At 43.5% G+C, this 27,822-nt stretch overlaps 2 protein-coding genes across 2 annotated transcripts in view; one reads left to right on the plus strand and one right to left on the minus strand.

The window, feature by feature from the left end:
- LOC147575015 (uncharacterized) overlaps nt 1-27,822 on the plus strand; it is a 285,037-nt gene that overhangs the window by 173,724 nt on the left and 83,491 nt on the right. The gene's annotated exons all lie outside the window — the stretch shown is intronic.
- Nucleotides 914-27,576, minus strand: TNFSF8 (TNF superfamily member 8). The gene is made up of 4 exons (XM_025912667.2): nt 26,814-27,576; nt 15,724-15,766; nt 3,199-3,270; nt 914-1,511 (listed from the first exon to the last, which is right to left on the minus strand). The coding sequence occupies exons 1-4, from the start codon at nt 27,006-27,008 to the stop codon at nt 1,117-1,119; spliced, it is 705 nt and encodes a 234-aa protein (XP_025768452.1). The 5' UTR covers nt 27,009-27,576; the 3' UTR covers nt 914-1,116.

Below are 27,822 nucleotides of genomic sequence, written 5' to 3' on the forward strand. Positions count from 1 at the left end.
TGAGGATTTATACTTCAAGCTGAATGGTCCTTCTTTCAAACAGATAAGGTGCTCCTTGGAAATGATGGATGGATGTAAAGGTAGGTTGATGGAGCTAGAGAAATCTCATGGTTACCCAACTCAGGAGAGGAGTTTACCATTGTTCAGAAGTCCTTCTCACCATTTACAGGGCCATAATCATTTATCGACAACACTTTGGGGCCTTAATAACCCTTCACAGAAATGGTTCCCTAAGAGAGATCATGTGAGAAATGACGGCAGCTATTGCCTGACCAAATGGCTGCATCACCATGACCACTGCACACTGATGGAGCATTTGCAGAATGCACAGCCCTTCCCCACAAGAAACAAAAGGTGTCTGCTATTGACTTACTGTCAATCTTAACTTGAATGGAGTCAAGCCTGGTCAGGTGGTTTTCCAAATACCAGGAGGCCTCTTAGATTCAGGATGGTCAGTTGGGCAGTCCTTTCTTTTATACATTTTAGATCCCACTGTTCACATCATTTGGCAAGGTACCATGAGTCTTGTCCCCAAATTCTGACTGTGCTGAGGTGGCATGCAGCCAGATACTACTAGTATCATTGGATTTATATTGGTGTGAGGGCCTTTCCTTTGGTTACGGGGCTTCTAGAACACTGCTTGGGATCTTAGTTCACAGGTCTGGGATGAGAGATCCTGGTCTTCTGAGATGGTAGAGATTTTGGATAGATTCAAATCCAGCCCCTTCACTTCTCAGACATGGATCCAGAGTTCCAGGGAGGGGAAAGGAATAGCTCCAGGTCATACAGTGAGTTAGTTATTGGGCCAGGGCATGAATCCATCCCTTCTGATACCTATGTGGGACTTTTCCCACCACACTGCCTTGCTTCCCTGCCTTCTATTTGAAAGATACTTCATTCAAAACTGTTCTTTTTTTTTTTTTTTTTTTTTTTTTTTTTTTTTTTTTTTTTAACCCTGGAGCTGTATCTTCCCAAGAGACAAGAAGGAGAAGCGTGTTATTTAATACCCTTTGTGGTTTTAGTCTTGGTCTTGAGTTTTCTTTTTGCCCAAGTGTTTGATGGATGAATACTGTATGGTAGAGAGTTGCTTTCTTCCTGAAGGCCAGGAGAAATGGTTCAGTCTAAACTACTATATAAGAAGATGGACAACACATTCTCAAGAGGAAAGGTGTTTGTATCCACATACTGGAATTTATCCACTTTGACTGATATGGTGGTATTGACCTGCAGATGCTCCAGCAAGAACTGAGAGAGATTTTGGTATATGTTTTTGTTTTGCACTCCAGATTCACACACTGTCACCAGCGCCTGCTTTTTGACATCTTTGTTGATGAGAAGCTCCAACTTTAGGTCAACAGAATGTTCTGGGCATTTCACGAGAAATTGCAGTTGGCAAATGATGAAGTACCAACCTGGGAACTGGATTACCAGATTCCCATCCTGATAGCTGACTCCATGGACAATGCCATCTTTGTTCCAAGACAACTTGGATTTGTTTATATGCTTTGACACTAGAAAGAGAAGGATAAGAAGACAGAATTATTGGGCATATTTCAGGGGCAGATTGGAAATGTGAAGTTTTTATTCAAGGTTTCCCATTTGAGACTCGTGTTTTCTATAGTATTGCCTGCTGTTCCAACCATCTGGAATATCTTACATGTTACTCATCCTAGGCACTGCTTAACATTCAAGGGACAGGTGCAAAACACCCCTCTTCCTTTTTCTCTAATGCTTAAAGCTGAAGGGTCAGAACATACATGGTAATGGACTGCTACCTCTTATAGAATCATTTTCCACTTAATTATATATTATATTATATTACATTATATTATTATTATTATTACTATCTTTCCCTCTTGAGACTGTGAGCTCTTGTACTGTATTCCCCCATAAGTTCTGGACCATCATGTTGATTTATTCAATCAATCAATGAATGCTTCATCAATAAGGGAGTACTATTTGGTAGACATTGCATAAAGTGAGATATGATATTTAGTTTTTTTTCAATTAGTAACCAATTCAGGCATCAAGTGTCCAGCAGAACTGCAGTCTGTTGATTTTCATATTAAGATGTGTCCTTAACAACTCATTGTCTGAATTTTTTAATGTATTCCTCTTTTTAAAAGGGCAGCCAAACATAATTGTATAGATCACACAAGTGTACAATAAGGGACTCTTCCCAGCTGGGATTTATAGAAAAGCAGACGATGTGGCAGACATTTTCATGTGGAAAGCCAAGTCTCTCTGAGTCCTAACAAGTGAAAATCAGCACTGATTAGTCAGGGTGCCTTTCAGAACTGGAAAGCTGGCATTCGTTTTAATTGCCTTCCCTTTAGACCTCATTGCGATTCAACTGAAGAGTGAGAACTAATCTAGCTGCAAAATTGAATTTTTAAAATGGGCAGAATGGCTATTCAGAGAATCTTGGCCATCCTCTCCATATCTCAGCTTTCACAGTGTAAGTGCCTTGTATTGTTTCCTTTATAAGGGGCCTCTTACCTGATGCATGCTGCAATATGCAAATAGGCTATGTGCCAGCATGTTCATTAAGCTGTCAATCGGGGGACAAGGCAATTTTGTGGTTCCCTTGTGAATAACTTGACAGAGGCAAAGACTAAAAGCCTGCTTCTCTTTCATGAGGAAAAGTACTGTACACTTGGCCCAAAACTTGTATGTGGCTGAATAAAGAGGGACCATGGGGGTGGGACACAAATGCCTTCAGAGGCCAGGTTGGTAATGCAAAATTGGGAAGGAGGCTGAGGAAGGAAGAGTCTTGTGAGTTCTCCCCTTTACCCCTAAGGCCTTTTTAAAATATATATTTTTAAATGTACATTTATTTATTTGAGAGAGAGAGCGAGCGAGCAGGGGAGGGGCAGATGGGGAGGGAGAGAGAGAATCCCAGGTAGGCTCTGCACTGTCAGTGCATAGAGCCCGATACAGGGCTCGACCTCATGAATAGTGAGATCATGACCTGAGTGGAGGCCAAGAGTCAGATGCTCAACTGACTGAGCCACCCAGGTTCCCCTCCCCCTAAGGCTTTTAAAATCAAATTATAAAAAATAGCATGCAGGCTATAGACCATATCTGCAGGTCATATTTAGCCATGGGCTTCTACTTGTGACCTCTGGGTTAGAGGTTTCAGAAAGGCCACAGGAAGTGGCCCTCATATGGATGGAGTTCCTAGATTCAGTTACTGACCTTGGAGGTAGGCCCATGACTTCTTGAATGGAGCCTTTTCCAGTATACATGAGATGTCTTCTGAGCAATTTCCTAAAAATAAGGAGATCACACATTAAATGTCTTACTCTACTCTGGGAACTGGAGACACCGGATCTTTTTTCATGACCCTTTGATAGAGACAATTAGTATTCTGTTTCCATTTGGAGGTCTAAAAGGAAACCTGTTTATTTATCATTTTTGCCACCAAGTATCTTAAGGTTATTTTCAATTGGTTGCTTCCACTTGGACATTTACAAAAGACTGGAAATTGGGGGAAGAAAACTAATATGACCTGAATTCCCCTAAGTGCCACGTGCCATTCCTGTCGGTTTACATACTTCCATTCACTTAATCTTTGCAGCAACTCTATTAGAGTGGTATTATTAAGTCCCTTTTACAGATGGAAAAAAGCCTAGGGACCAGACAGATTAAGCACATTGTCCCACATCACTCAGCCAGGCAGGGATGGTCACAATGATAAGACTGATAGTAATTACTGCTATCCTTCTTTTGAGAGTGCACCAGATACTGGTCTGTGTACTTTTATATATTTCTGCTGATGTAATTCTCAGAATAACTCTGCAAGATTGATCCTGATGCCTAGACATAGTCAATGATACAAGGTCAAGGAGGTTAGTGATAACGTTGAGATTTATCCCCATGTTTGATTCCAGAGACCAGGTTTCCTCCTCAAAATCATTTGCTGGACAGTGGCAATAAACACATTCTTGTGCTCAATTTTTTTTTTTAAATTTTTTTTTTCAACGTTTATTTATTTTTGGGACAGAGAGAGACAGAGCATGAACGGGGGAGGGGCAGAGAGAGAGGGAGACACAGAATCGGAAACAGGCTCCAGGCTTCGAGCCATCAGCCCAGAGCCTGACGCGGGGCTCGAACTCATGGACCGCGAGATCGTGACCTGGCTGAAGTCGGACGCCTAACCCACTGCGCCACCCAGGCGCCCCTCTTGTGCTCAATTTTAAGAGGATATAGGATTAAAGAGATCTAAGCAGGAAGCCTGCTATCTGGAGTTTCCTTGGCAGGGGAAAATGACAGTGTTTATGTCATCCTGGTATTTAAGAAATAAAAATATTTTTAATATATTCACTGGTGATGCTGGCTTAGCAGCTTCTTATTATAGAAACTATTTTATATGCAAAGAACCAAGTTATACATTTCCTGCAATGACTCATGAATTCAACGTACTCTGTGTAAATTCCTTCTTGTCTTTGGATCTTGGTTTCCCATCTATAAATCTGGGAGATCTAAGACCTGACACTGACCTCTTTTTGATGGTGTCTCTGGAGTGACCATTCATTCTGTCCATCAGAGACTAGATAGCCATGGGCTGGTTCAGTTGAAGCAGTCATACCCTGATGTGTTTGCTCCCTGGATCTCTGATTGGTATCTGTTGGGCTCACAATCTTTCAGGTTCCCCTCTCTGCCCCAGGCTTGAGGAAATCCCTTCTGGCCTCCTCATTTCCCCATGGAGCCTTGGAAAAGTTGAAAGTTAAGTGAAGAGTTCCCTCTGCTGTCTGAACAAGCTCACTGCCAACAGCAACTCCCTCCTACCCTCACCCCTGCCACATCACCACAACCCCCAGAAAAGCAGGGAACAGTTTTCATCCTTGTCTGCCCTCAACCCATAAAGATGCTCTGGCCCAAAGGTCTCCTTGGTGATGAGGACTGGTAGGCCAGCTACCATTCTTTTGATCCCACCTCTTACCTGTTTCCACCACAGCCCACGCTCTTGAGGTGTTAGAATCAAAATTACAATGTGAGGCCTGCTTATTTTCTAATGAACTGTGAATGGTGTTAAGGGTCCCTCTGGCCAGTATGTGGAACATCAAGTCAGAAAAAGTTGCAGTGAGGCATACCTGACTGTGTCTCTTCTTTGCTTGAATCCCTTTCTGACTTTGCTGTGCCTGCAGGATCAGGGCCAAGATCCTCCACAGGAGTTCGTGGTTCCTAGCATTCTGTCCCTACTGCATTTTCCAGTCTCACACCCCACCTTCCCTCTTTCCCTCAGACTCTCAATCCCAGTAGCAGTAGTAGACAAAATAACAGCTAGTACAAAATGAGTGCTGGCTATTTTCCAGGTACTGTGCTAAGTGTGTTACATTCTGTCTTTCACTTACTTCTCGCCACCACCCCATGAGAAAGGTACTACAATGATTTCTGTCCCGCATACAAGGAAGCCAAGGCTTTAAAAGGTTAATGACTTGTTCACATTTGCACAGCTAGTCAGTGGTGGAGTGAGATTCAAACCTAGGCTGTCTGACTCTAACACCCAGGTAGATCGTTGATGACCGTACTGGTTAATTTGCCTCATCACCTGGAATCTCCCTTCACTGGAGTTTTACTCCTTATTTAATGCATAGCCTGGAAGTCATCTCTGACCTTCCCTGTTTGCCTATTTGCCTCCTCCATTAGACTGTGAACCCTCAGGGCAGAGACAGCTACTTATATATCCCCACTGCTCACCCCGAAGATGCTCTGTAAATGTTTGTTGAATTGAGTCATCTACTCTGTCCCTCTTACTTCCCTCCATGGATATCAGGTGAGTTCTGGCATGAGTGAGGTGAGTGGGGATGCTTGGCTTGCTTTCTCCCCTTGGGGCTGGAATACCAACCTCATTCTCCCATAGTTCTTCAGGTGAGCTTAGATTAAATGGGAGGATAGAGACTCATTAAGAGACTCATGCCCTGGGCTTGGGCTGAGGCCAACACACATCATGAGAATCAGCATTACAAAAACAGGCTCTGCTCATTGGTCAGAGGCCCCCTCACATCATGTCACTTGCGGTGGCATCTATCAGGGAAACTTCTGTAAACAAGTGGCTGGAGAAGTACAAGTCTGGGCTGGCCTCTCACACATGCACGTTCTGTTTTTCCTTTCCCCTTCAGTCTTTGTGTGTTTGGTTGGTTGACCTCAGCTGTAATTCTGAGAAACCCAAGGATGGAAAAAAAAACACACACACCTCATTCTGAAGCATTTGCATTTCCTGAAGTCAAAAGGCAAGGTGTAGTTTAGTTTTTCTTTACGAATCTTTTACATGGCTTCCAACAAAAGGAAAAACATAGGCAACCCTCTTCAAGATTGGCATTGCTGGAGCCACCTGAATAAGGGGACTGGGAACAGGACACTGGGGAAGCTGTTGGTGGAAGGGGATTTTGAATGTGGAGAGGAGCCCAGAGGAAGGCAGCTCTTGGCCTTTTACATCTGATAGGCTGTCAGCAGGAAGGCAGTGCAGCCTGCTCTGTGGGGGCCCAAACACTAAGGCTCCATGTGGAAGTTTGAAGAGATGATGCACTTGGCTAACAACAAACACTGTCCTTGTTCCTATTTCTCAGATAAGGCTATGGGAAGACTTTCTCTAAAGACACACACATCACATTGTAAATCACAGGGCTGGTAGCTCAAATATGTGACCAGTTAGTGCTGTTCAAAGACATGTTGGGCTGATTTGAGGGTCATGAGTGTCTTGTCAAGAGCCAGATGGAAATTTCATTGGTCACCAGCCATGTGTCACCTTATGAGTCCATGATATGACTTTCTGTTTTGATTATGAAGACAAGAAGGAGTGACTTACAAACAGGTGGTGTTACCTGTAGTGGGAACCCTGTGATATCCCTGGAATTTTGAATGCTGAGAGAACATACCACTGTTTCATTTATTTCCTAGATGAATGTGATGTCTGGAGGGGTTTCGTGTGAAGAACTGACCACTCGGGTCGGAGAAATGAGAATTGTCTCTAAGTCATGGCTGAGTTGATGACCTGGGAGTTAGAATCTTGGAATTTCCTCTCTTTGGGCTCTACTGTCCTTAGCTAAGTGAAGAGCAGTATGGGTTTGATGATCTAGAAGTGCCCTTCTAGTTTATCCTTGCAAACTGTGTAGACTCTGCTACGCATGGTCAGGCTTGCTGTAGCAGGGAGAAATTCAGTCCCAGTTCTGGGTGTCTGTCTTTGTGGGCATGTTGCTCTACCCCATATAGGCAGCTATGTTCACACATTTAGATTTCCAAACACCTGCAGTGGTAGGTAGAACAGAACATTTCAGGTCTGGGTACAATCTTAAGTTATATACAGCCAGGATCTGTAAGGATTTGCATGGTTTGTAAAAATACAAGTTCCTTGAGAGGTCACTTGGTCCAGGCTTGGTAATCATACAATACATGTGTTCCCCAATGTCACTCCCATGGCACACTTGTCCTAGGTCACTCCATGAGTTAATTACAGAGGCATAACCAGAGCCTGAGCATCTTACTCCTTCTGTGGAGCATTCCCTCTTTCAAACAACTTAAGCTCTCTGTAAATTTTTCTGAAGACCAAGGCCTTTAGATGGGCAAGATTTATAAGCCCAAGCTTGGCCTCCTCCAGGATCATGGAACTTTTTTGGACATTGTTTGGAAGCCTGGAGAGAAGTAAGTGCCAATGAAACCCTCTGGGCTAGTTTCACAGAAGACAGAGCTAGGGAGGCAGAGATGTTGCTTAAGGTGGTTGAAAGGATCATGTTCTAGAAATCAGAATAATGGCAGCCTAAAGACTGGCCCACCCCCCTCCCCTTGAGATCTCAAAATGTCAGACTTGAAAGGGCCATTTGGTGCCAACTTAACCAAGACCCTAGTTCTATGACTGGGGACATTGAACCCAGAGGAACTGAGGGTCTGGCCCAAGATGTCACCATAGATTAGTGGCAGAGCTGAGTCCAGAGCATGTCTCCTTACTCCTAGTCTAGGGCTATGTCCTCGGTTTATATGTCTTTCCATGGAAGAGTGAGGGTTAAATGTAGGAAGAAGTGGGTTTGCAGCCACTATACACACTGGACTAAAACTGAGGAAAAAGCTGGAGGTACTGGGAAAAGAGCACTGATGAGCTCCCTCTTGCAGAGGAATGCCAACAGGTGCCTTCAGGCCCATGTGCTGAACCCTGCCAAGCCATAAGTCAAAAGTCTTGAGGAGGCTTCCATCAAGATGTAACAAAGCCCAAGGTGGCAAAAGAAACCATGCCAACCATTCCAGCCAGATGGTATGTGGTCAGAGTGCCAGGCACCTTCCAGTTTGATATTAGGATGAGACAAACACAGTGCATCTCAAAAAGAGCATCTGGGCTCTAGTCAAGGCTTTTAACTGTCACCTTCCTTACTGACCCTCAGTTACTGCATCTGTAAAATCGGATGATAATAATCAACCCCAATGGCTGTTGCAAAGATGCAATGAGGGTCAAGTGGCCAGTGCAGCATGTGGCTTAGAGGAGACATTCAGGAAATGGTAGTCCCTTCCTCCCCTACTCCCCTTTTCCTGGTTATAGTAGACAGCTTAGCAATGCCACTTAGCAGAGTGAGCTGGCTGATGAAATGCTCATTAAAGCAAAGCTCATGGCATTAGATGGTGGATTGAAGTTTCTCAACTATGTGCATAAATGTTTGAGACCATCTGACACTTCCAGAAAAGCGTGTAGAATGCTCCTTCCATCTGTTGAAAATATTTTAAGCCTTCCAAGAAGGAGAGGCATTATCTTAATGACTGCATCTACCATGTCCTGGTAGTCCCTCCATCTGGCGGAATATCCAGGGGGGTCCCAACAGTGACATCTAGGGGAGAGTCTCTCCATTATCAGTACAATTTGGAATTGAAGTGGATCCTTAACCTATGGGTCATTTCAACTGGCTTTAACTTGACCATTTCCCTAATGCCACAAAGCCAACTAGTAGCGGAAAAGGTCCAAGATGGGTTATTTCTTAAACAGAGGACAACTATATAACTCCGGATTTACAACATCATTTGGAGAATACTCATCCTGGCATGGCATGCTCTGTGTTAAGCCCATAAAGAGTGACCAGTAGACACAAACTGAGATCAAGCTGAAATCCATTTGAATTTCTTGACAGTTTTTTGGAATTTTGGTGTCTTTTTAATCCTGTGGCAGTATTTAAGCTAAACCTATCTGACTATCTGTGTGGGCTTCTTGGAATTCACTTAATTTAAATGCAGGTGGAATTGATGTTATTGAGGTGTATTTAGGAAGCATCTTTAAAGTCTAGATTTTAAAAGGCAAGGTGAGAGGTGCCTAGGTGGCTCAATCAGTTGAGCCTCTGACTTTGGCTCAGGTCATGATCCCGCGGTCCGTGGGTTTGAGCCCTGTGTGAAGCTACATGCTGACAGCTCAGAGTGTGGATCCTGCTTCAGATTCTGTATCTCCTTTGCTCTCTGTCCCTCCTCTGCTCATGCCTGTCTGTCTCTCTTAAAAATAAACATTATAAAAAATATTTTTAAAGGCAAGGTGAATCTGAAGTCACATGGTGAACTCTGCTAACATTTCAAATAACTTTAAAAACACCTCCTAGCTATTCTAGATGCAGAAGTATGACAGCATACTTAGGAAGTTAGGAAGTTAGACAGCACACTTAGGAACCCAAACAGGCTTGGGTTCAAATTCTACCTCGACTACTTTACTAAGTTGTGTGGCTTTGCATAAGTTGTTCAGCTTCCTTGAATTCTCCTCAAAGTGAGAATAATTACAATCTCCCTTTAAGAATTGCTGGAAGGTCAGACGAGATAATGCATAGCCATGAGCTTCGCGTTCACCGCCCAAGGGATGCTAGGTGATGGTTGCCTCCCGTTCCCTGGTCGAGGGCTTGCGCTGCTGGACTTGTAGAAATTCAAGCCAGCACAGGTGGCATCCAGAGAGCTTGGATGGGCTATACCATCCAAGTCCTGCTTTTCCTCTCTCCTTCCTTACTTCCATCTATCCCTCTTTCCTTCCTTTTGTTCTTTTTCTTTCCTTTTCTCCTTCTCTGAAGTATTGGAAAGATGAGGATTTCCTCTAGATTTAGAGCCTTGTAATTTGTATGCACTAAATTCAAGTATAAATTTTAATATGTTTCTTAGTGATGTGAATATTTTCCCCTCTTCTCTCCTCTTGTTTCTACCCCTCTCCTCACCTCCCCTGGAACTCCTCTCCCCCGCCCCCCCCCCCCCCGCTCCCTTTTCTTGGTGGGAGGAGGTAGAGATTACATATAAGTTGCTTTAGCACTCTGGATTGCCTCTGCAGGATCCTATTCCACTTTATTCTGAGTGGCCCATTTTCTAGTTTATTTCTTGTAGACAGATTCCCGATCCCCGTTGTCTCTGCCTTGAGAAAAAGACAGTGTAAGAGTGGGTTTTGCGTGTGTTTAAAGTAAATGGAGGAGCAAATAGGATCTTTGAGGACTATGGCTATCTGAAAAGCAATTTGCCCCCTGAGCAGAAGTGCCCCATCTTGCTGTGAAAAGTTAAAACAAAACCAAACAAAAAGGTACACCACAACTGCTGAATTGGGCAATTGAGAACCAGTTCAATCTATCTGATGGAAGTAAGGTCTCTGCTGTTTTCAGTCGTTCTGGGTGATGGGGGACGGTGCTGCTTCTCTACCTGCCTCTTTTGCTGCCAGTGTGGTGTCCTGGTGTGGCTGTGACCACCTGGATCACAGAGAGCCTTATGACATCAGGGACAGCTGGGGATCGGTGAGTAGCCAACCTCCGTGATTTGGTTTCATTGCCCCCAAATGGGAGGTTTTTATTGTTTCCGTGGGTGGGTTCACTAGGTAAAATTAAAGAGCCAAACTTACTTCATTTTTTTTTAATGCCCACACTTTCTTTTTAGCAGAGGGAATGGGGAGGAGGGTAGTCTGCCAAGCCATGTAAAATTGTAAGTTGTTAGAATGGTAAATAGTCAATTTGTCTAATTCCACGAATGTCACCCTCAAAGTAAAATCCATGCCAGGGTCAGGTCATTTGGCTCTCTCCCCTCATTCCTGATATTTTCGACAACAGGAAACTCCAGCTCCCAAGAGGGAAAGTGTGTTGCTTCAAGTCCCCGGACTGGAATGTGGGTATTCCAAAGCCCAACCCCGTTCTCTGTCTTTGCCCATCTCCACCTGGGGACAGGATTAAGGAGAGGGTATTCAGATGAGGGTGGGGAAGGCGCTAAAGGGGCTGTCAAGACCCACACGTGGTATATCCACTGTTTCCCCTTCCTCAGGGCCCCTAGGAACCTCTGGATATGAGGGGCCCATGACACTCACAGGAGAGGCCAACTTCTAACTGGAGGGTGTGGGGAGGGAAGGAATCCTCTGGGTCTCATATCATCTCAGCCACAAAGCTAGGGGTTCAATATGGCTTGTAGATTCCCTGTCATGGGCTCTGTATGTCCCCCACCACTCCAGAGCTCCATAACAAGAAAACAAACAGCTGTGGGAACAGGTGCCAAGGAAGCCATAGTGTTGGAAGGGAGCCCAACCTTAGAGAACTGGTAGGGGCACCGGAAGGAAGCACAGTGATGTTCTACTAAGCATCTGGCAATGTAATCCTGGGTAAGCAAAAGTGCAAGGTGAGGCAGCCTGGATTTTGAGGTCTTGCCCCACTCCTCACTAGCTGTGCAATCTTAGGCAAGTGAGTAAACCGCTCTGTGCTCCAGATTCCATCCCTATAAAACAGGCACAGTAACATCCTTGGGGCATGTTGTGAGGACCGCCTGGTGAGTGGTGAAACACTCAGCCCTGTGCTTGGCACAAGGTGGGTGCCCCATCAGTGTCCACTGTTTTCACTCTGCCAGAGCCTCCTATGTATGTAGTGTGGGAATAAAAGAAAACCTGGTTGAAAAGCTGTCTACACAATTTCTCTGGTGTGGAAAGAACTGTCACTTATATGTTGGGATATTGGGAAAGCCTGTGGCTGATACCAAGGTATCCAAAAACATTCTATAAAATAAAGGCAGAGTTTGTGAGGAGAAAAGGGGAGGGTGGAAGTGAAAACAGGAGGAAAAAACAGAAGGAAAGAAAGTTAGTACACAGGTGGTGGAGGGCTGAACCCCAGGGCGGGAAGCTGTCCCTTGAGAAATTCCCAGTGGCTGGAGTGGCAGAGGTCTTACGAGAACAGAGGGACCTAGTACTCAATGTGCATCATCTCTGTGATGGAAAGCACTGCCCCACCAACTTCTCTGTGTACCCTAAATGGTGTGGCAAACATAGTTATCCACAGAGGTGGGGTGCTGTTGGAACTGAAGGCAAAGGTGCCTGTGTTGTGATTTGGGCAAATATGCCACATTACATGAGCATGTGTGAGATTCAAAATGTGGCAGGAGCAGAAAATTGGAACAAGAAATGAGGAGAAAAAGCCCAGAAGCCCAGGGCTCTCCCTAGAGCCCTACCTTGGTTCCTCACCCTAGTGAGATGGGACAGAGTAATTTTATTTGGGGATGAAAGAACAGAGTGGACTCTGTGTCCAAAGGACATAGGCCCAGCCAGGGGACAGACAAGGGTCGTGTTTGCTGTCCCATGTCACACTCTTGGTGGCTCTGTGTGTGGCTTCTTATTAACTATTTTCTAGGTGAGAGGAGAAGGATGTGGGGCAAGTTTCTCCTCCCTGTGCTATTCCTGGCCCACAGGAATGGGGCTTCCTGCTGAACCCCCAGAATGGTCCACTGTGTCCTAAGCACAGTGGAATCAGTGTGAGCTGGAACGCTGCTAGTGACCAATCTCCTGACTGGAATGGGAAGCTTGTGTTGGGACTCAGAAATCCCTTCATTACAAAGAGGCTTGATTTCCTGTGGTTAATCTGCAGCTAAGTGTCACTGTGTGTTAAGGTACCTTAGCCCTGCTTCCTAGGCTCTGGGCTGCTGCTGGTTTCCTGCTCATGATGTATGATTTGCATTAGCCGGCAGGGGGCATTCTGGAAAGTGTCTAGCTTCTGCCGTTGTCCACCCCAGTGACAAACCACATGCTACCTCTGGAGCTTCCTTCTAGGGGTTTCTGGGAGATGGCTCCCCCCTGCTGGATGTCTTGCAATGGCTTTTCAAAAGGAGAAAAGTGCTGCTTGTATCTGTTTAAGAGGGGCTTATTGGGGAAAGGAGGTTGTGGCTACAGATTTCCTCAAGATTATTGTTAGACTTTTTTCTTCTTCTATATTTACATACTGAATCAAAGCATGATGAAGTGTCAAAGCTGGAACGACCTGTTCATTTCATTTTAGCACATAGATACACAGAGATACATACATTTTAGCACACAGATGCCCAGAGATACACAGAGTGCTGGGATGAAAATCAGTTCTGGAGCCCAAGTAATATGCTTTCCACCTCACCCTACTACTGTGTCTACAGTTTGCCAAGTGAAGAGAAATGTAGATGTGCATTATAAATAGGAGACAGCCAGGGACTACACATAGCTGGTCACTAACATTTCATGGCCAAAGCACATCATACAGGGAACACAGAAGAGTCCTGGATTCTGATCCCTGCTCTGCCATCAGCTCCTTGGATGACCTTAAGTGAGTCACCTTGATGGCTTGGACCTCAGATTCTCACCTGCAATATAGAAATAACAACCCCCGTGTGGTTTGCTCACAGGAGTGAGGCTAAATCAATCCAGGGGAGGCATGGGAAGATCTTTAACAAAAGTTTCATAGCCCTGGTGGGGATTATTATTATCATTTCTAAAATCTGGGTGCAGAAATATGGAATTGTCAGCTGAGGGTGCTTCTGGATTAGTGTATATTCTGACACAGTGATGGCCAAGATAAGGGATTTGATAAGTGACCTAGTTCATGGCTCCCACAATTTTGTGTTTCATAGACCAAAGAATATTACCCCCAAATGAAAATTCAGTGACCAATGTAGAGTAGACAGCTTTTGATTTTGTCTATTGTGCCCACTAAAACAAAACAAAATAACTCAACTTGCATCCATATCAGCTTCGTATTGTATAAGAAAGAACATTTTAATGCTTTAGGGAAGGATGTACTCTTAGAGAAAATAGTGCCCCTTACATTAAAAATAGTTGGCTATGAGAAAAAGGGGCTACCTTGTCCTTCTTCTTCCTATTTCACTCTGGACTGGTGAAAAACATCATAGGGACAAAACCAGCAGTTAGAGCCCCCTGTGCTTGGCAAACCCATGATGGGCAGTGCTCTACAGGTGCAGAAACCAAGATCCAGAATGGTTGAGGTCCCATTGCCTAATCAATACTATCCTCATCATTGAAGTATGTTCCTGTTACAGATGACTTCTCTCTCTCAAGAAATGAGAAGTTCTGGTCTTCCTTAGAGGATCCGGGTAGATGTGGTTGTGGGGTGGTGGGAGCAGAGAAGGAAAAATGACACTGAGTCAGTGTGCCTGTTTTTTTTGTTTTGTTTTGTTTTGTTTTTTTTTTTTGGCAAGGCTCCATGAGAGCATGCATTACATGTTCTGATGCTAAAGCCTGTGCTGTTTCCGTAACAGGGTCTGTGGGTCAAATCTAGCCTAGCACCTCATTCTGTAAATAAAGTTTTATGGCCCCACAACTCTCTGCTCATTTGTACAGTCTATGGCTGCTTCTGCACTACAGAGGCAATAGGCAAGTTGTGGTCACTTGCGAAGTAAGTAATTCCAGCTAAGGTTAACTTATTGTTGACAAAGCTATAATTATTAGTCTTCCTTGAAAGGTCCAGAATGCTTGTCTGTTTGGGGCACTTGCTTCTATTGTCTAAATTTCTCTGTGACAGATAGAAGGAAGGGCATGACTGAGGCATCCTAAACCAAACTCCTAGTGAGATGGTGTTGGGATTTGGGGCTGTGTTCACACACTTGTGTTCTCTCATCCCACGGATGCTCTGGTGTCTCTAGCTGGGTGCCTATGTTGTCCCACCCTTTCTCTTTTACCTTTTTTTCTGATCTGTCTGGTTATCCAGCTGTAATTACTATCTAGGTTCTAGAGTTTACAGAACTGAGATGGGTTCATGTTCTGGGGTGGATAAAACATTGAATGAAAGATGAGGACATCGGGGTTCTGGGTTTGGCTCCAAATGACCTTGGATATGACACTTCACTGGGTCTTACTTTTCCTCTTCTGTGCAAGCAAAATGTTTGCCTGATGATCTCAAAGCTTTTCATCCTCAGTGTTAAGCTAACTCTGGGACTCATAGAGACAATGCATTGATTAGTGACTTCAATGATAGGAAACATATGGGGTGAGGAGAAAGTCTATTTTTACAATCCTACCTTCATTATGCATTTTGGCTACTACCAGTTATTTAATGATTACTATATGCCAGTAGCCACCACAAGCAATTTATGGATGAGATCTGATTGGCTTCTCTAATACTTTCATGAGGTAGATATTATTATTCCCATTTTATAGATGAAAAGCTAAGGTTCCCAGTGAGACGTAGAGCCAAGATCCATACCCACACTTGTCTGACTCCAGATACCAAGCTCTTAACACAACACTGCTTTGCATTCTTATCCATGTACACATGATAGTCTAGGTCACTGGTAGAACTTTCATTAGTGGGAGAGCTGTAGGCACCAGACTGCCAAACAGAGGCTGCTAGGATGAATCCAGATGCACCAGCTCAGATCTGAGCAGCCTCCACCTTTGCCTCCACCCACTTTTCTGTTGGGCAATATTATGATGCTTCTGGTTGTTACTCCACTATGATGTCACATGGATGATTCACTACATATTTACTCCTAATTCCAAGGTCTTACCTCCTTTAAGGGGGAATTTTCCAGGTGGGTTGGGAATGGAATCCTGGAAGAGAAGAAAGAAAAAGAGAGGCAGTGTGAGATTGTCATTCAATGGAAAGAACTTACCTTTTTCTTTCCCGTTCTGGTCCTCAAAGTGCTGTGCAATTTAGAATTTGTGTTCCACTTGACTCTTGAGTTAAAAAAAATGAATTCACAGGCCTAATTTACATTGAAAACTCACCCATTTGCTTGATAGCTTGCCTACTAGAAACGCAAGGTGAGGCCAGGGTTTACTGTCCACATTTCACAGGTGAGGAAGTTGGGGCTGAGCAGGGTAAAATGAAAAGTTTATGGCAGGTCAGGATCCAGAATCTGTAACTCATCACCCTGTCCAGGGCTTTTGTTTTCACCTCTGCATTTGATATTTTCCCCCCTTTGGTCAACAAAAGAACAAGCAAGTCTAATGTATAAATACATGTGGGTTTTTTTCCGTATTTGATTCATCAAATAGTGAAAGTATGCTGTAAACATACCTTGGAAGGTACATCTCTATATTTCCTGTGGTTGGAAATTCTGAATTAATTGAATGTTTATATGCCAAGCATTGTGATGATACCATAAATAATTAAATTGGTTCCCTGCCCTCATGACTTTATTATAAATTTATAGATGATTATAATATCCAAATATTTATAATGATAGAACAAAGCAAACACATAGGAAAATTATATATTTATAAATTCACATTATATTTTGGATTATTTATTGTATAATAAACATAAATATATACATAAATATTTATACAGGTAAGTAAGAGGTTGATAGAAGCAGGTTGTGTTCTGAAGGAGGGGTCCTCCAACCTGGGGGAATGGAGGGAATGATAGGGAGTTCTTGTTGGGGTGCTCTGAGCAAGCAGAGAACAGAAGCAGAGGGGCAAAATTTTTCACCCCTAATAAATTTCTTAGAAACTGACATTCCCACCCTAGGCTCTCTCCCCGCCCCTTTCACCCATGGAGCCACACCTCAGGTGTCTTGCCAAGAAGGTATAAGGTATCTTATTTCTCTTTTGAACTGTCAGAGTGGGGGTCTCCTGTAGTGCACTGGGCTGAAATATTAATACAGACCTACAGAAGCATGACATTGACCTGGGTGAAAATAACCCCAATCTTGTCCAGAGCAAGAAGTTAGCAGCTGTGCACATCTTACTTCCTTAGTGTTCTGTCTGAACAACTAAGACTATCTGGAGTTTTCCTTTTATTCCATCATTTCCCTGGAGGTTCTGTCCTTTGCCTTCCACTGATGGCTCATTTTCTGATAAATGGATCTCTTCTCCATTCCAAGTGGGTTGTAGTGAGTGGAGGAAGACTCCTGAAGGCAAAGCCCTGGCATAGCCCTCATTTGGAGACGGCAGAAGTCAATGTAAACTTTTGGGCTTCAGCTTTTCAGGGCAAAGGAAGTGAACTTGGCTTGGAATAGCCTTCCTTCTCAGCTCTAATAGTCTATTATTTTAGTGCTTTAGTTGAAAGCTCTTAACCTAAGTAACAATAGTACATTTGTGGTCTCTCATAAATTATGCGTGCAGTTCATAGGAAAACCTGACATCACAAAATTCCCCTCTGTTGCCTCTGCAAGGTTGTAAATAACATTTCGAAATCTAATGAGCAGCCAATTTACTACCAAGCATGTTCATCAATTAGTGTGATGTGCAAATGCACAAAGAAGAACATCTACATTGAAATGCAATGCTAAGATAGTTGAATTTCTTGGCCATCCAGGAAAGTATCCAGGGACAGTGAGAGAAGGCTGGCATAGTAGAACCACTGGGGCCATTTCCAGACTCTGTGAGTAGTCCGGGAAATACCAGAGAGTCATACATTCAGCACATGTTGAATGAACACCTGATCTGGTGTGTGCCAGGAACTACGTTAGTCACTGGAAGACATCCTGTGGATTTTATGGCTTAGTCATTAAAGCAGTCACTTAAAATATCCAAATAAATATATAATTGAACTGCAAGTTGAGGCAAGGGCTGTGAAGGAAGAGTGTTTCAAGTTAACCCTTCTCAAACTTTAATGAGTATGCGAATCACCTGGAGAGCTGGTTAAAATGCAGATTCTGATACAGTGGGTTTGGCTGTAGTCTGTAGTTCTGACAAACTCCCAGGTGATGCTGAGGCTCCTGATCCACCGAACACACTTCACGTACATAACAAGGTTGTAAGAGATAATATCTGGGGGGAGGACCTCATTCATATGAGGGTCAGAGGAGGCCTCTGTCTGTCATTTGAGGGCTTTCTGGTTTCCTAACTTTATGCAGGAGAATGTCAAAAATAGCACATCTTTGTATAAGAAAGAATCTTGTTGCTTAAACCTTCACCCAGGGCCGAGGGCATCCAAGACAGCAGTATGATTATTCCTATTTTGGAGAGCTCCTGGGATGAGGTCTCTAAAGCTCTCCTGGCTGCCCATGGTAGAAAATATCAGAGAAGCAGAGCCAGAAGAAAACCCAGACATCTTTCAGCCCATCAAGTTAATTTAATAGAACAAGAAATTGAAATACTCATGAGTCAGAGGCAGATCTTGGGTTGAAATTTTCTGGTGTTCTTTCCACTGCCCCGAGAGAGATGCTAGCTTCAGAAGCTAAGGATGGAGATGCTCATTCTCCCCTACACTCCCCTCCCTTTAGCAATCCTTGCCGTAGAACAGCAAGGTGTAAAGAGATGGTGACTTTTATAATTTGCTGAGAGTTGTTTATGCCCTTGGCATGATCTAGTGCTGTCCACCAACTCCTCTTTGGCAAAGATGACTCTCAGTCCTAGAATTCTCCCCCAAATCTTGTCTGGTGTTCTGGGTCCTGGCTGGGGAAATGTGGCCCATCTTGCCCAGCGACTTGCCTTTCAGGTCAATAGCACATAGGCTGGACATAGACATAAGCTAATGGACCCTCCCAGGCTGTCATTCTCAGCTCCATTGAGTAGCTCAGGAAACTTCATCTCCATGGTTACCAACCAGTTACACTTCTTTCGCTGTACTTCTTTGTTTCTTTTAATGTTTATTTATTTTTGAAGGAGAGAGAGACAGAGCGTGAGCAGGGGGGGAGCAGAGAGAGAGGGAGACACAGAATCCGAAGCAGGCTCCAGGCTCTGAGCTGTCATCACAGAGCCCAATGCAGGGCTCAAACCCACAAGCTGTGAGATCATGACCTGAGCCAAAATCGGACGCTCAACCGACTGAGCCACCCAGGCACCCCTCTTTCATTGTACTTCTTTAGTTTCAGACTCCAGGTATCTGATTAGTATTTCCAACAATGTTTCTGTGGATGGAGGGAGGAACGGTCATGTTTAATCTGCTTGTCCCCAGGTGAAATGACCCAATCTCAATCATGTTCCCTGCCTATGACTCTTTTTCCCTGTTTCCTTTTATTATTGTGATTAGAGGGCTAATCACCCTTTCCTTTACTGGGTTGTTGCAGACACAATAAGACACTGTATAAAAAAATGTTGGCAAGTACTCGAAAATGATAGCTATTTTGGATCTTTTGATCCTGATGATGTGCTTAATTTGCCCCAATACCTTGAAAGGCTCATTTCTTTCATGAATAATGCTGCACAGAGGCAGGCAGATACCAAATGTGCTTTTGATTAAAGATGTCCTCTCTGATTAAAAATGGCCCAAGGCAACTAATATTTGGAATATGCTGGGGAGATTCCATATCCCCTTCTTTACTGGCCTCACATTGTCTTGTAAGATGGGCCCTGGAGATTTTTTTTCAGGAATGTCTCCTTTACTTTCAAGCTAGCATGAGTAAGCACTTCATGAAGGTGTTTGGTCCTCCAGGGCTAATGCTTTCCATGTGTTTTTTCATTTGGTCTTTACCCAAGAGTTAGTGATTGATGAAGTCTTAGAGAAGTGACTTAATGATTTCGGAAGGTTCTACAAATGGTGAAGAGCAGGGAAAAGAGTCAAATCAAGTGTATTGACTCGGAAGGCAATGCTCTTTAATACCATACTATGCTGCCTTTCTAGAATAGGACAGGATGAAGCCAGGGCAGCAAATTCTCCTGAGAGTCAATGAGAAAGTAGATGGAGGTCACAGAAAGTCCTCAGGAGAAAGACAATTTTGGGAAGCAGTGTTTGTTTTGGTATGGGTAGTATAAGTGGGAACTGGACCAGAGTGGCTTAAAGCAGTGTTTTTTTGCCTGAGGGATCTTGTTAAAATGCTGATTCTGGTCCTGGGATGGACCCTTAGGTTTTTCATTTTTAATAAGCTTTTAGATGATGCCAGTGCTCCTGGGCTGTGGACCACACTTTGAGTAGCAAGGGCTTAAAGACATTACTCAACAGGCAATAAGAACACCTGAGGTCTTCCTTCCCCAAGGAATGGAGAATGGCCACGGGAAGCTGGGCTCATACATGGGTTTAGGAAATCTTCCTTGTCTGCTGATGGACGTAGCATCCTACTCTCTTACCTACTTCTATCCATGCTTCTTGCCAGCGACCTCTTTTTCCTGCTGTTCTCCTGTGCAGTGTGGGCTGACTTCTGTTCTGGCCCTGCCACTCCTCTCCTGAAACCTGGGCTTGCCTTCCTCTGGGCTGTGCCTCTGCTCATTCTTTTGCCTCACCTGGAAAGCCCTGCCCCAGCTGCACCTGCCACCATCCTTCCAGTGGAGAGCTCTTGTTTACTGAAGAATGCCAGTTAATAAATACGGAAAGAATGATAAAATTAGGCAACCATCATTCTTCAACCCTCAGTGCATTCCCTGATTTAGACAAGGATCATCAAGGAATGATCAAACTGCTGAGTGAAAGATATTTATAGGTCTTTAAAGTATTACCTCATAGATTACTTATTAATAAGAAGGAAAAAGATGTTCACCAGTGGGCACCACCTTAAGGAATTAAACATCATCACCAATAATGGGACAACTTAACGTGCCTCTAGGCATGCCACAATAAGAAGTATGAAACACTGCCTACAAACTATTGTTTATTGTACTAAAGTTTAATCTGAATGTAATTATGGCAAACACTAAGACAAATCTGAAACTTGGCCAATTCTACAAGCTTACTGGCCTGGACCCTTTGAAAAAGTCAATGTCCTGAGAAACAAACAACAAAGCACAGGGGGGATTGCTACATGATTGCTTCTCAAACTTTAGTGTGCATATGAGCTTGTTAAAAAGCAGGTTTTGATTTAGTTGGTTTAGAATGGAGCCTGAGAGTCTACATTTCCTACAAGCAGGGATCACCTGCTTGTTTAAGGGATCACCCTTTAAACAGCAATGTTCTAGAGTGAAAAAAACATAACCAAATGTGGTGTGTGACCTGAGTATGGATTTAGGATCCCCAAACAAAACAAGGCACAACTGCCGTAAAAGATATTTTTGGATAAGGGTGGGGCATTGATATATGGACTGTGCATTATTATGAGATAGTATCTCTAAGTTGACATTGACTCTCTTGGCTGTGATAATGGCATTGCAGTAAGGAGGAGATGAGCGCCGATGAGCGCCGAGACATGTGCAGGTAAAAGGCCACACTGTCTGCACCTTACTGTCATACATCTAAAAAGAACACAAATAGGGCAAAATGTTAACATGGCCAATTTAGGTGAAAGGTTATATGGGTGTTAAAGAGGTTCAGCTTCCGTTCTAGCTCTTCTGCAAGCCACGCCCTCATCCCAAGCAGAAACACTTCCTCTCCTTCTATCTATGGCCTTCTGTGCCACTCTGCCCTGAACTCAAGCTCTTGGGTGTTTGGGCCTCATTTAGAGAGCTTCAAGGAAACCAGGGTCCTGCCCTGTCCACTTGGGTCCTCCCCTACCCAACCCTAGCACAAGGCTTGCCCCTTAGAAGATTTCCAGTGGATTTTTTTTAATTGACAAATTGAATGCATTGGAGAGAGTATCAGGGGTAGAGAGAAGCATCATGGATCATTTCAACTCATCCCTATATTGTATCTGAGCATAAAAGCAAACCAAAAAACCATACCACTGCCACCAGCAATCACTACTCCTAACCAGACGCTCAGTCCACTCTTGGTGGGCAGGTAGAGTGGTTTTGGAAGGATACATTAAAAGAGAAAAGAAAAGAAAAGAAATAGGGGACCTGGGTGGCTCAGTCTGTTAAGCACCGATCTTCAGCTCAGGTCATGATCTCGCAGTTTATGAGTTTGAGACCCACGTTGGGCTCTGTGCTTACAGCTCAGAGCTTGGAGCCTACTTCTGATTCTGTGTCTCCTTCTCTCTCTGCCCCTCCTCCCACTTGTGCACATGCTCTCTCTCTCTCTTTCTCAAAAATAAATAAAAACATTTTTAAAAATTTTAAAAAAGTATCTTTACTTATAAAGGGAAAGGAGGCAGCTACTTTCTCTTCTTTCTAGAAAGGGTCTCCTTAAAAACCTGAAGATCCTGACCCCTTGTTCTAACCTTTAGAATGTAAATAAATCACTTCGGGGACTGGATAAGTCCAGTCTCCAGGTTTATAGAGATAGCCCTTAGATTGAAGACTTCAGAACCTTTTGAAATGACATCTATGTCAACCTTGCAGCCTATCTTCTTTTTTTTTTTTAATTTTTTTTCAATGTTTATTTATTTTTGGGACAGAGAGAGACAGAGCATGAACGGGGGAGGGGCAGAGAGAGAGGTAGACACAGAATCGGAAACAGGCTCCAGGCTCTGAGCCATCAGCCCAGAGCCCGACGCGGGGCTCGAACTCACGGACCGCGAGATCGTGACCTGGCTGAAGTCGGACGCTTAACCGACTGCGCCACCCAGGCGCCCCCAGCCTATCTTCTTATATAACCTTTTGTCTCTGGAGGAGATAAGATCAATTTTATTTTATTTTTTTTTCATTTGCTTTGCTATATAAATTGTGTAACAGTTCATCCTGAGGTATGCATGTCCTCTGTTGTGTTTACTTAATAATGAATCAGTTTTCAGGGCACCTAGGTGGCTCAGTCAATTAAGCGTCCAACTTTAGCTCAGCTCATGATCTCATGGTCTGTGAGTTCGAGCTCCACGTCGGGCTCTGTGCTGACAGCTCAGAGCCTGGAGCCTACTTCAGATTCTGTCTCTCTCTCTCTCTCTCTCTCTCTCTCTCTCTGCATCTCCCCCACTCACACTCTGTCTCTCAAAAATGAATAAATGTTAAAAAAAATTTTTTAAAGCAGTTTTCTGTCTTCCCATATGGATGTCAATAGGTGTCTCCTTGTTGGTAGGACTTTTACTTCTTCAAGAGTATATTGGTACAATATCTTTTGAGGCTGACTGACAATATCTATTGAAGTGGAAAATACACATTCTATTCTCATCACTAGGAATTTATCCCACAGATATCCTTGCAGACGTGCACAGTGAGTAACACTTCTAGAGAAAAACATTATGTGTCCTTCACTAGACACAGATAAAATAGATTATGAAGCAGTCATACAATAGAATACTATGTGACTCTCCCAAAGAATGAGACAGACTTTCATGTATTGGCATGGAATGATCTCCAGATAGACTGTCAAGTCAGTAAAACAAAGTGCAAAATCATGAGTCTACTATAATGACATGTGCATTTACAGATGCATGTATTTTTGGAAGGACATGGAAGAGTCTGTTAATGGTGATGATCTCATGAAAGAGGGATTGGTGGTTGGGTGGGAAGGGTGTGAGTGAGTTTTAATTTCTTTTCCATTATGTACTGTTTACTTTTCTTAAACCATAGGAATATAATATTTTTTTTTCAACATTTATTTATTTTTGGGACAGAGAGAGACAGAGCATGAACAGGGGAGGGGCAGAGAGAGAGGGAGACACAGAATCGGAAACAGGCTCCAGGCTCTAAGCCATCAGCCCAGAGCCCGACGCGGGGCTCGAACTCACGGACCGCGAGATCGTGACCTGGCTGAAGTCGGACGCTCAACCGACTGCGCCACCCAGGCGCCCCTAATATTTTAAAATAAATATACTGGCCTAAAGATAGATTAAGAAAAGCCACCACAGGGACTTTAAAGACATTAGTAGATGGTACATTGCATAAGCAACACAAAAGCAGTAATTTTATTGGCTTTGTTCAAGCTATATCCCCACTGCTTAGAACAATGTCCCACATACGGATGATGCCCAATAAATATTTGAGGCTGAAACCTAAGTTCCTTCTTTGTCTCTCCCAAGGACTTTGACCTTGGAGTTATTTGATCTTCAGTCCAAATCTCAAGGCAATCTTTGTTGGTTTTCCTACACTCCCTGTGTTTTCCCTTCTTCAACACTTTGTTCATGCTGTTCCATTGGCCAGGAGTACCCTCTCATCCCCATCCACTTCCCCACCAGCTTTAAATATCTTAAGCCAGTCTGGAACTCCAATCTCCAATTAAGTTTTTCTTAAACCTGGGAAAACACTCTGTCTCCTTAACTTGTGGTGTCATGGAAACCCTATGTGGCTACCTTCCAACACTTATTATATACTATGACTTATCTTGTTTTAAATTTTGTCTGTTCATGTGCTTCTTACCTAGAACTGTGACTTCTTAGGCCAGTGAAACCATTTTCATGGTACTCCATCACTGCCCCCATCCATCCTCACACAGAGTGCTACATAGCCATCAACCCATTCCATTTTTTGATAATTGGGATATGAGTTTAAGTTTCTTGGGTCTCTCCCATTGATTTCTTTACCAGAGGTCTCTGTTAGAATCTCTCTGTGTTTTTTTTTTTAAATTTTTTTTTTCAACGTTTTTTATTTATTTTTGGGACAGAGAGAGACAGAGCATGAATGGGGGAGGGGCAGAGAGAGAGGGAGACACGGAATCGGAAACAGGCTCCAGGCTCTGAGCCATCAGCCCAGAGCCCGACGCGGGGCTCGAACTCACGGACCGCGAGATCGTGACCTGGCTGAAGTCGGACGCTTAACCGACTGCGCCACCCAGGCGCCCCAGAATCTCTCTGTTTATCTAAGTTCTACCTTTCGTAAAGTCAGCCTGCATTCCCTCTTCCTACAAGAAGCCTTACTTGATAACTCAAGGGGATAACTCTTTCTAGCTCTTGCAATAGTTAATGCTTGAATAATTTATTGAAAATGATATGTGCAAAACATTTAACACTTAATGTCACAATTAGTCTTGCAAGCCTTAGCTTTTAAGCAAGTAACTGACATCTCCCAGGCTACAAAACTACAGCACACCAAACCATACAAATAAGATTGTGAAGTGAATCTTTTCACATCCTAATGTGAGGAGTTAAGTCAAGGAAATGGATGCACAAGAAAATAAAGCTCCCAAGGGAAAAGCAGGAGCAAAGTTTCTTAGTGCTTTTGTGGCTGGCTGTATTGGCAAAGAGAATGCTGTTCTCATTAAACAATCAAGCGCAGTCTTGATTTTATCACTTTCTCAGGATGGCTTAGTTAAGACCTGTCTGTCTCCTTTCTGTTCCTGATTTTCCACATACACAAAAATGGGGCAGAAAGATCCACTCTAGTTCCTTCCTAGAAAGAATGGATTTGAATAAGGACCCTTCTAGAACTCTCTCCATCTTTATATATCACCGTCACCTCCAATACCTACCTTCCTTCCTTCCTCCCTTCCCTTCCCTTCCCTTCCTTCCTTTCTCCCTCCTTACTTCCATTCATCCTTCCCTCCCTACTTTTTAACAGTTCTAGCTGAAACATTTAACTAAAAACTTCTTAAAGGCCACCTCAATTTCTTTTCTTTTCTTTTTTTTGGCCACTGCTATAAAATGATATGCTTCTGGTTTACTTCAAGTTAGAATTACAGAAATTATATACCCTCTACCAAAAAAAAAAATGCCCTAGAATATTTTCAAGAGTGTTATTCTTTAGCAGATGTAGATGAGCCCATTCAAGGATGAGTTTCATAAATTGTACTATTTAAATCAAATGTTGGCAGTTCTGTTTTCTGTCACCTTTATGGAGAGATGAGCTTCAAAGCTTCATTTAAACTTGAAAGCTGATGACATTTGAGACACAGATACCAAAATCTTTTAAAGCTTAGTTCTTTTCATCAATCTATAAGTTATGGAACATTCAGTCTAAGACAATTGAAGGAAAACCTTCAAACTTAGAACATTCAGTCTAAGACAATTGAAGGAAAACCGGAACAAATTCCGCAGGACTGTAATGAAAAATGGGAGTTATGAAGGAAGGACCAGAAACAGTCCCACTTTGGCAGGGTGTGTAGAGAGATCAGGTTCTCAAATTATCAAAATTGACCTAAACTCTACTTCATTAAAAAAATTCATGAGCAACATATACCATCAATATGGTATTTTCTACAAAATGTGCACTGGCAGCCTGTCTGTAAACACCGATTTCCTGAAATAAGAAGTGTCCTCCTTCATTTCTTCTGTTTTTACAACAAATCTTACCATTTCCTCCAAAGAAAGTCAATTTCTTGAGACAGTTTGCCTCTACAGTGGGTACCTATAATTGCTTGTAGTTTTAGTATTCTGAGCAGTTTCAGAGGGAACAGGTGTTAAGAACATTTCTACATTGTGTTCCTCTGCTCTGTGTTTTTTGTGACATCCTAAGTTCTTCCAAGCAGTGCTCAGGAGCGAGCTTTGTCTTGTGGGCTTTAATTAGCTCTGAGGAGCTAAGCCTGGTCTTCTGTCTTGCTCCTTCCCATATGCACCTTGGCTTCTGAAACTTAGCTCCTTGTTGAGAAAGCTCTTGGCAATGGAGGAGGCCCCAGAGATCTCTGGAACATTTGCACTGAGAATATAGAACCTTACAATCTGGTCAGAAGACCTTGAAGACATGGTAACACGTTGTGCAGATCTGTTATCAGATTTCCTTATCACTTCCTTCTTTGATACGTCTCTGGCCCAGCAAAATTTAAATCTTAATTTCTTAATGCTAATAGCTCCTCTCTCTTTTTTGGGGCCATACGAGTCCGGAAAGTTTTGAGATGATGGCTGAACACATTTTCTCTTAAAAGCCAAATTATTTCTGAGAGTTTTAAGTTCCTGTTTCTTTTCACCCTCTTTCTACATGATAGATGTACTTTTCTTTTTTTCTTCTCAACTAATTTATTACTTTATCCTCAAGGCTCTCTCTCTGGGGAAAACCGAACATAAAGTCAGAAAGGAAAGGGGATGAAGAGAAATCCACTTACCTTCTTCTGAACTACCAACACCATGATGGTTGCCACAGCAAAGACGAGACACAAAGCCAGCACGGTCGTGGTGAAATAGAAGTAACCACGACTCGTGGTTCCCAAGTGGCTGGCGACGGAGCCTTCTGGCACATGCATGGCTGTGTCTTGAGAAGGGGCCACTCGGTTGAGTGCTTGCTGCAGCCGTGGGTCCATTCTTATATAGTCTTCCCACAGCACACCCTATCTCTCCTCATCTCATTCGGTTCTGGGCCCATCTCTGTTCCAAGAAGGATTCTCCCCCTGCATCCTGGATCATGTGACTTGGAAAAAAACCTTCACCGGCTGCCACACGAAGAAACTCTTCTCTGGGGGCGTGAGGCGAAAGGCGGCAGCAAGGGTAGGGGAGAGGCTCATTTTTCATTGCCAGGGATGAATTTGAGTGCAGAGAAACTGTAGCTACAGAGAAGGTGGTTGATGTCAGAGGGCGAGTAGGAAAATGACGGTTTCCCTACTCCGGGGTGTGTGTGTGTGTGTGTGTGTGTGCACAAAGCAACTTCTGTTTCATTTAGACTCAGCCACAAAACGTCTTCCTGCTTGAGAAGCTGCACATTCTCTTCAGTGAGGCCTGCAGCTCAGAAGACCTCCGCAGAAAATGTGTCTCTGCTGGGCCTCGGAGAAGCTGGAGTCCTTGGACTGGAGTATAATGACTCCAAAGGGTTCAGTTTGATCCTATCAGCTTCTCCTGAAATCTGGAAATGCTGCCAGATATCTGGGAAGGAAGGACCCATAATAGTGGAGATTTATCCAAAGGGGACAAGTCCGTGACAGCATGAAATGTGGGGACAAGTTCAAAGAGAGCAGGAATATGGAAACACTGATCTTTTAAACAAAAATTGCTGCTGACTGGATTGGGATATGTCAAGCTTGCATATAAACCTGGGATTGAAAAAAAAATCACAGAAAGGGGAAGGACTGGTGGTGAGGGTGGGGGTGGGGAAGTGCCCCGGTGCAGATGGTGGGGGGCGTG

This window comes from Puma concolor, chromosome D4 (assembly GCF_028749965.1).
Source record: "Puma concolor isolate L17-30 chromosome D4, mPumCon1.1.hap2, whole genome shotgun sequence".
NCBI lineage: Eukaryota > Metazoa > Chordata > Mammalia > Carnivora > Felidae > Puma > Puma concolor.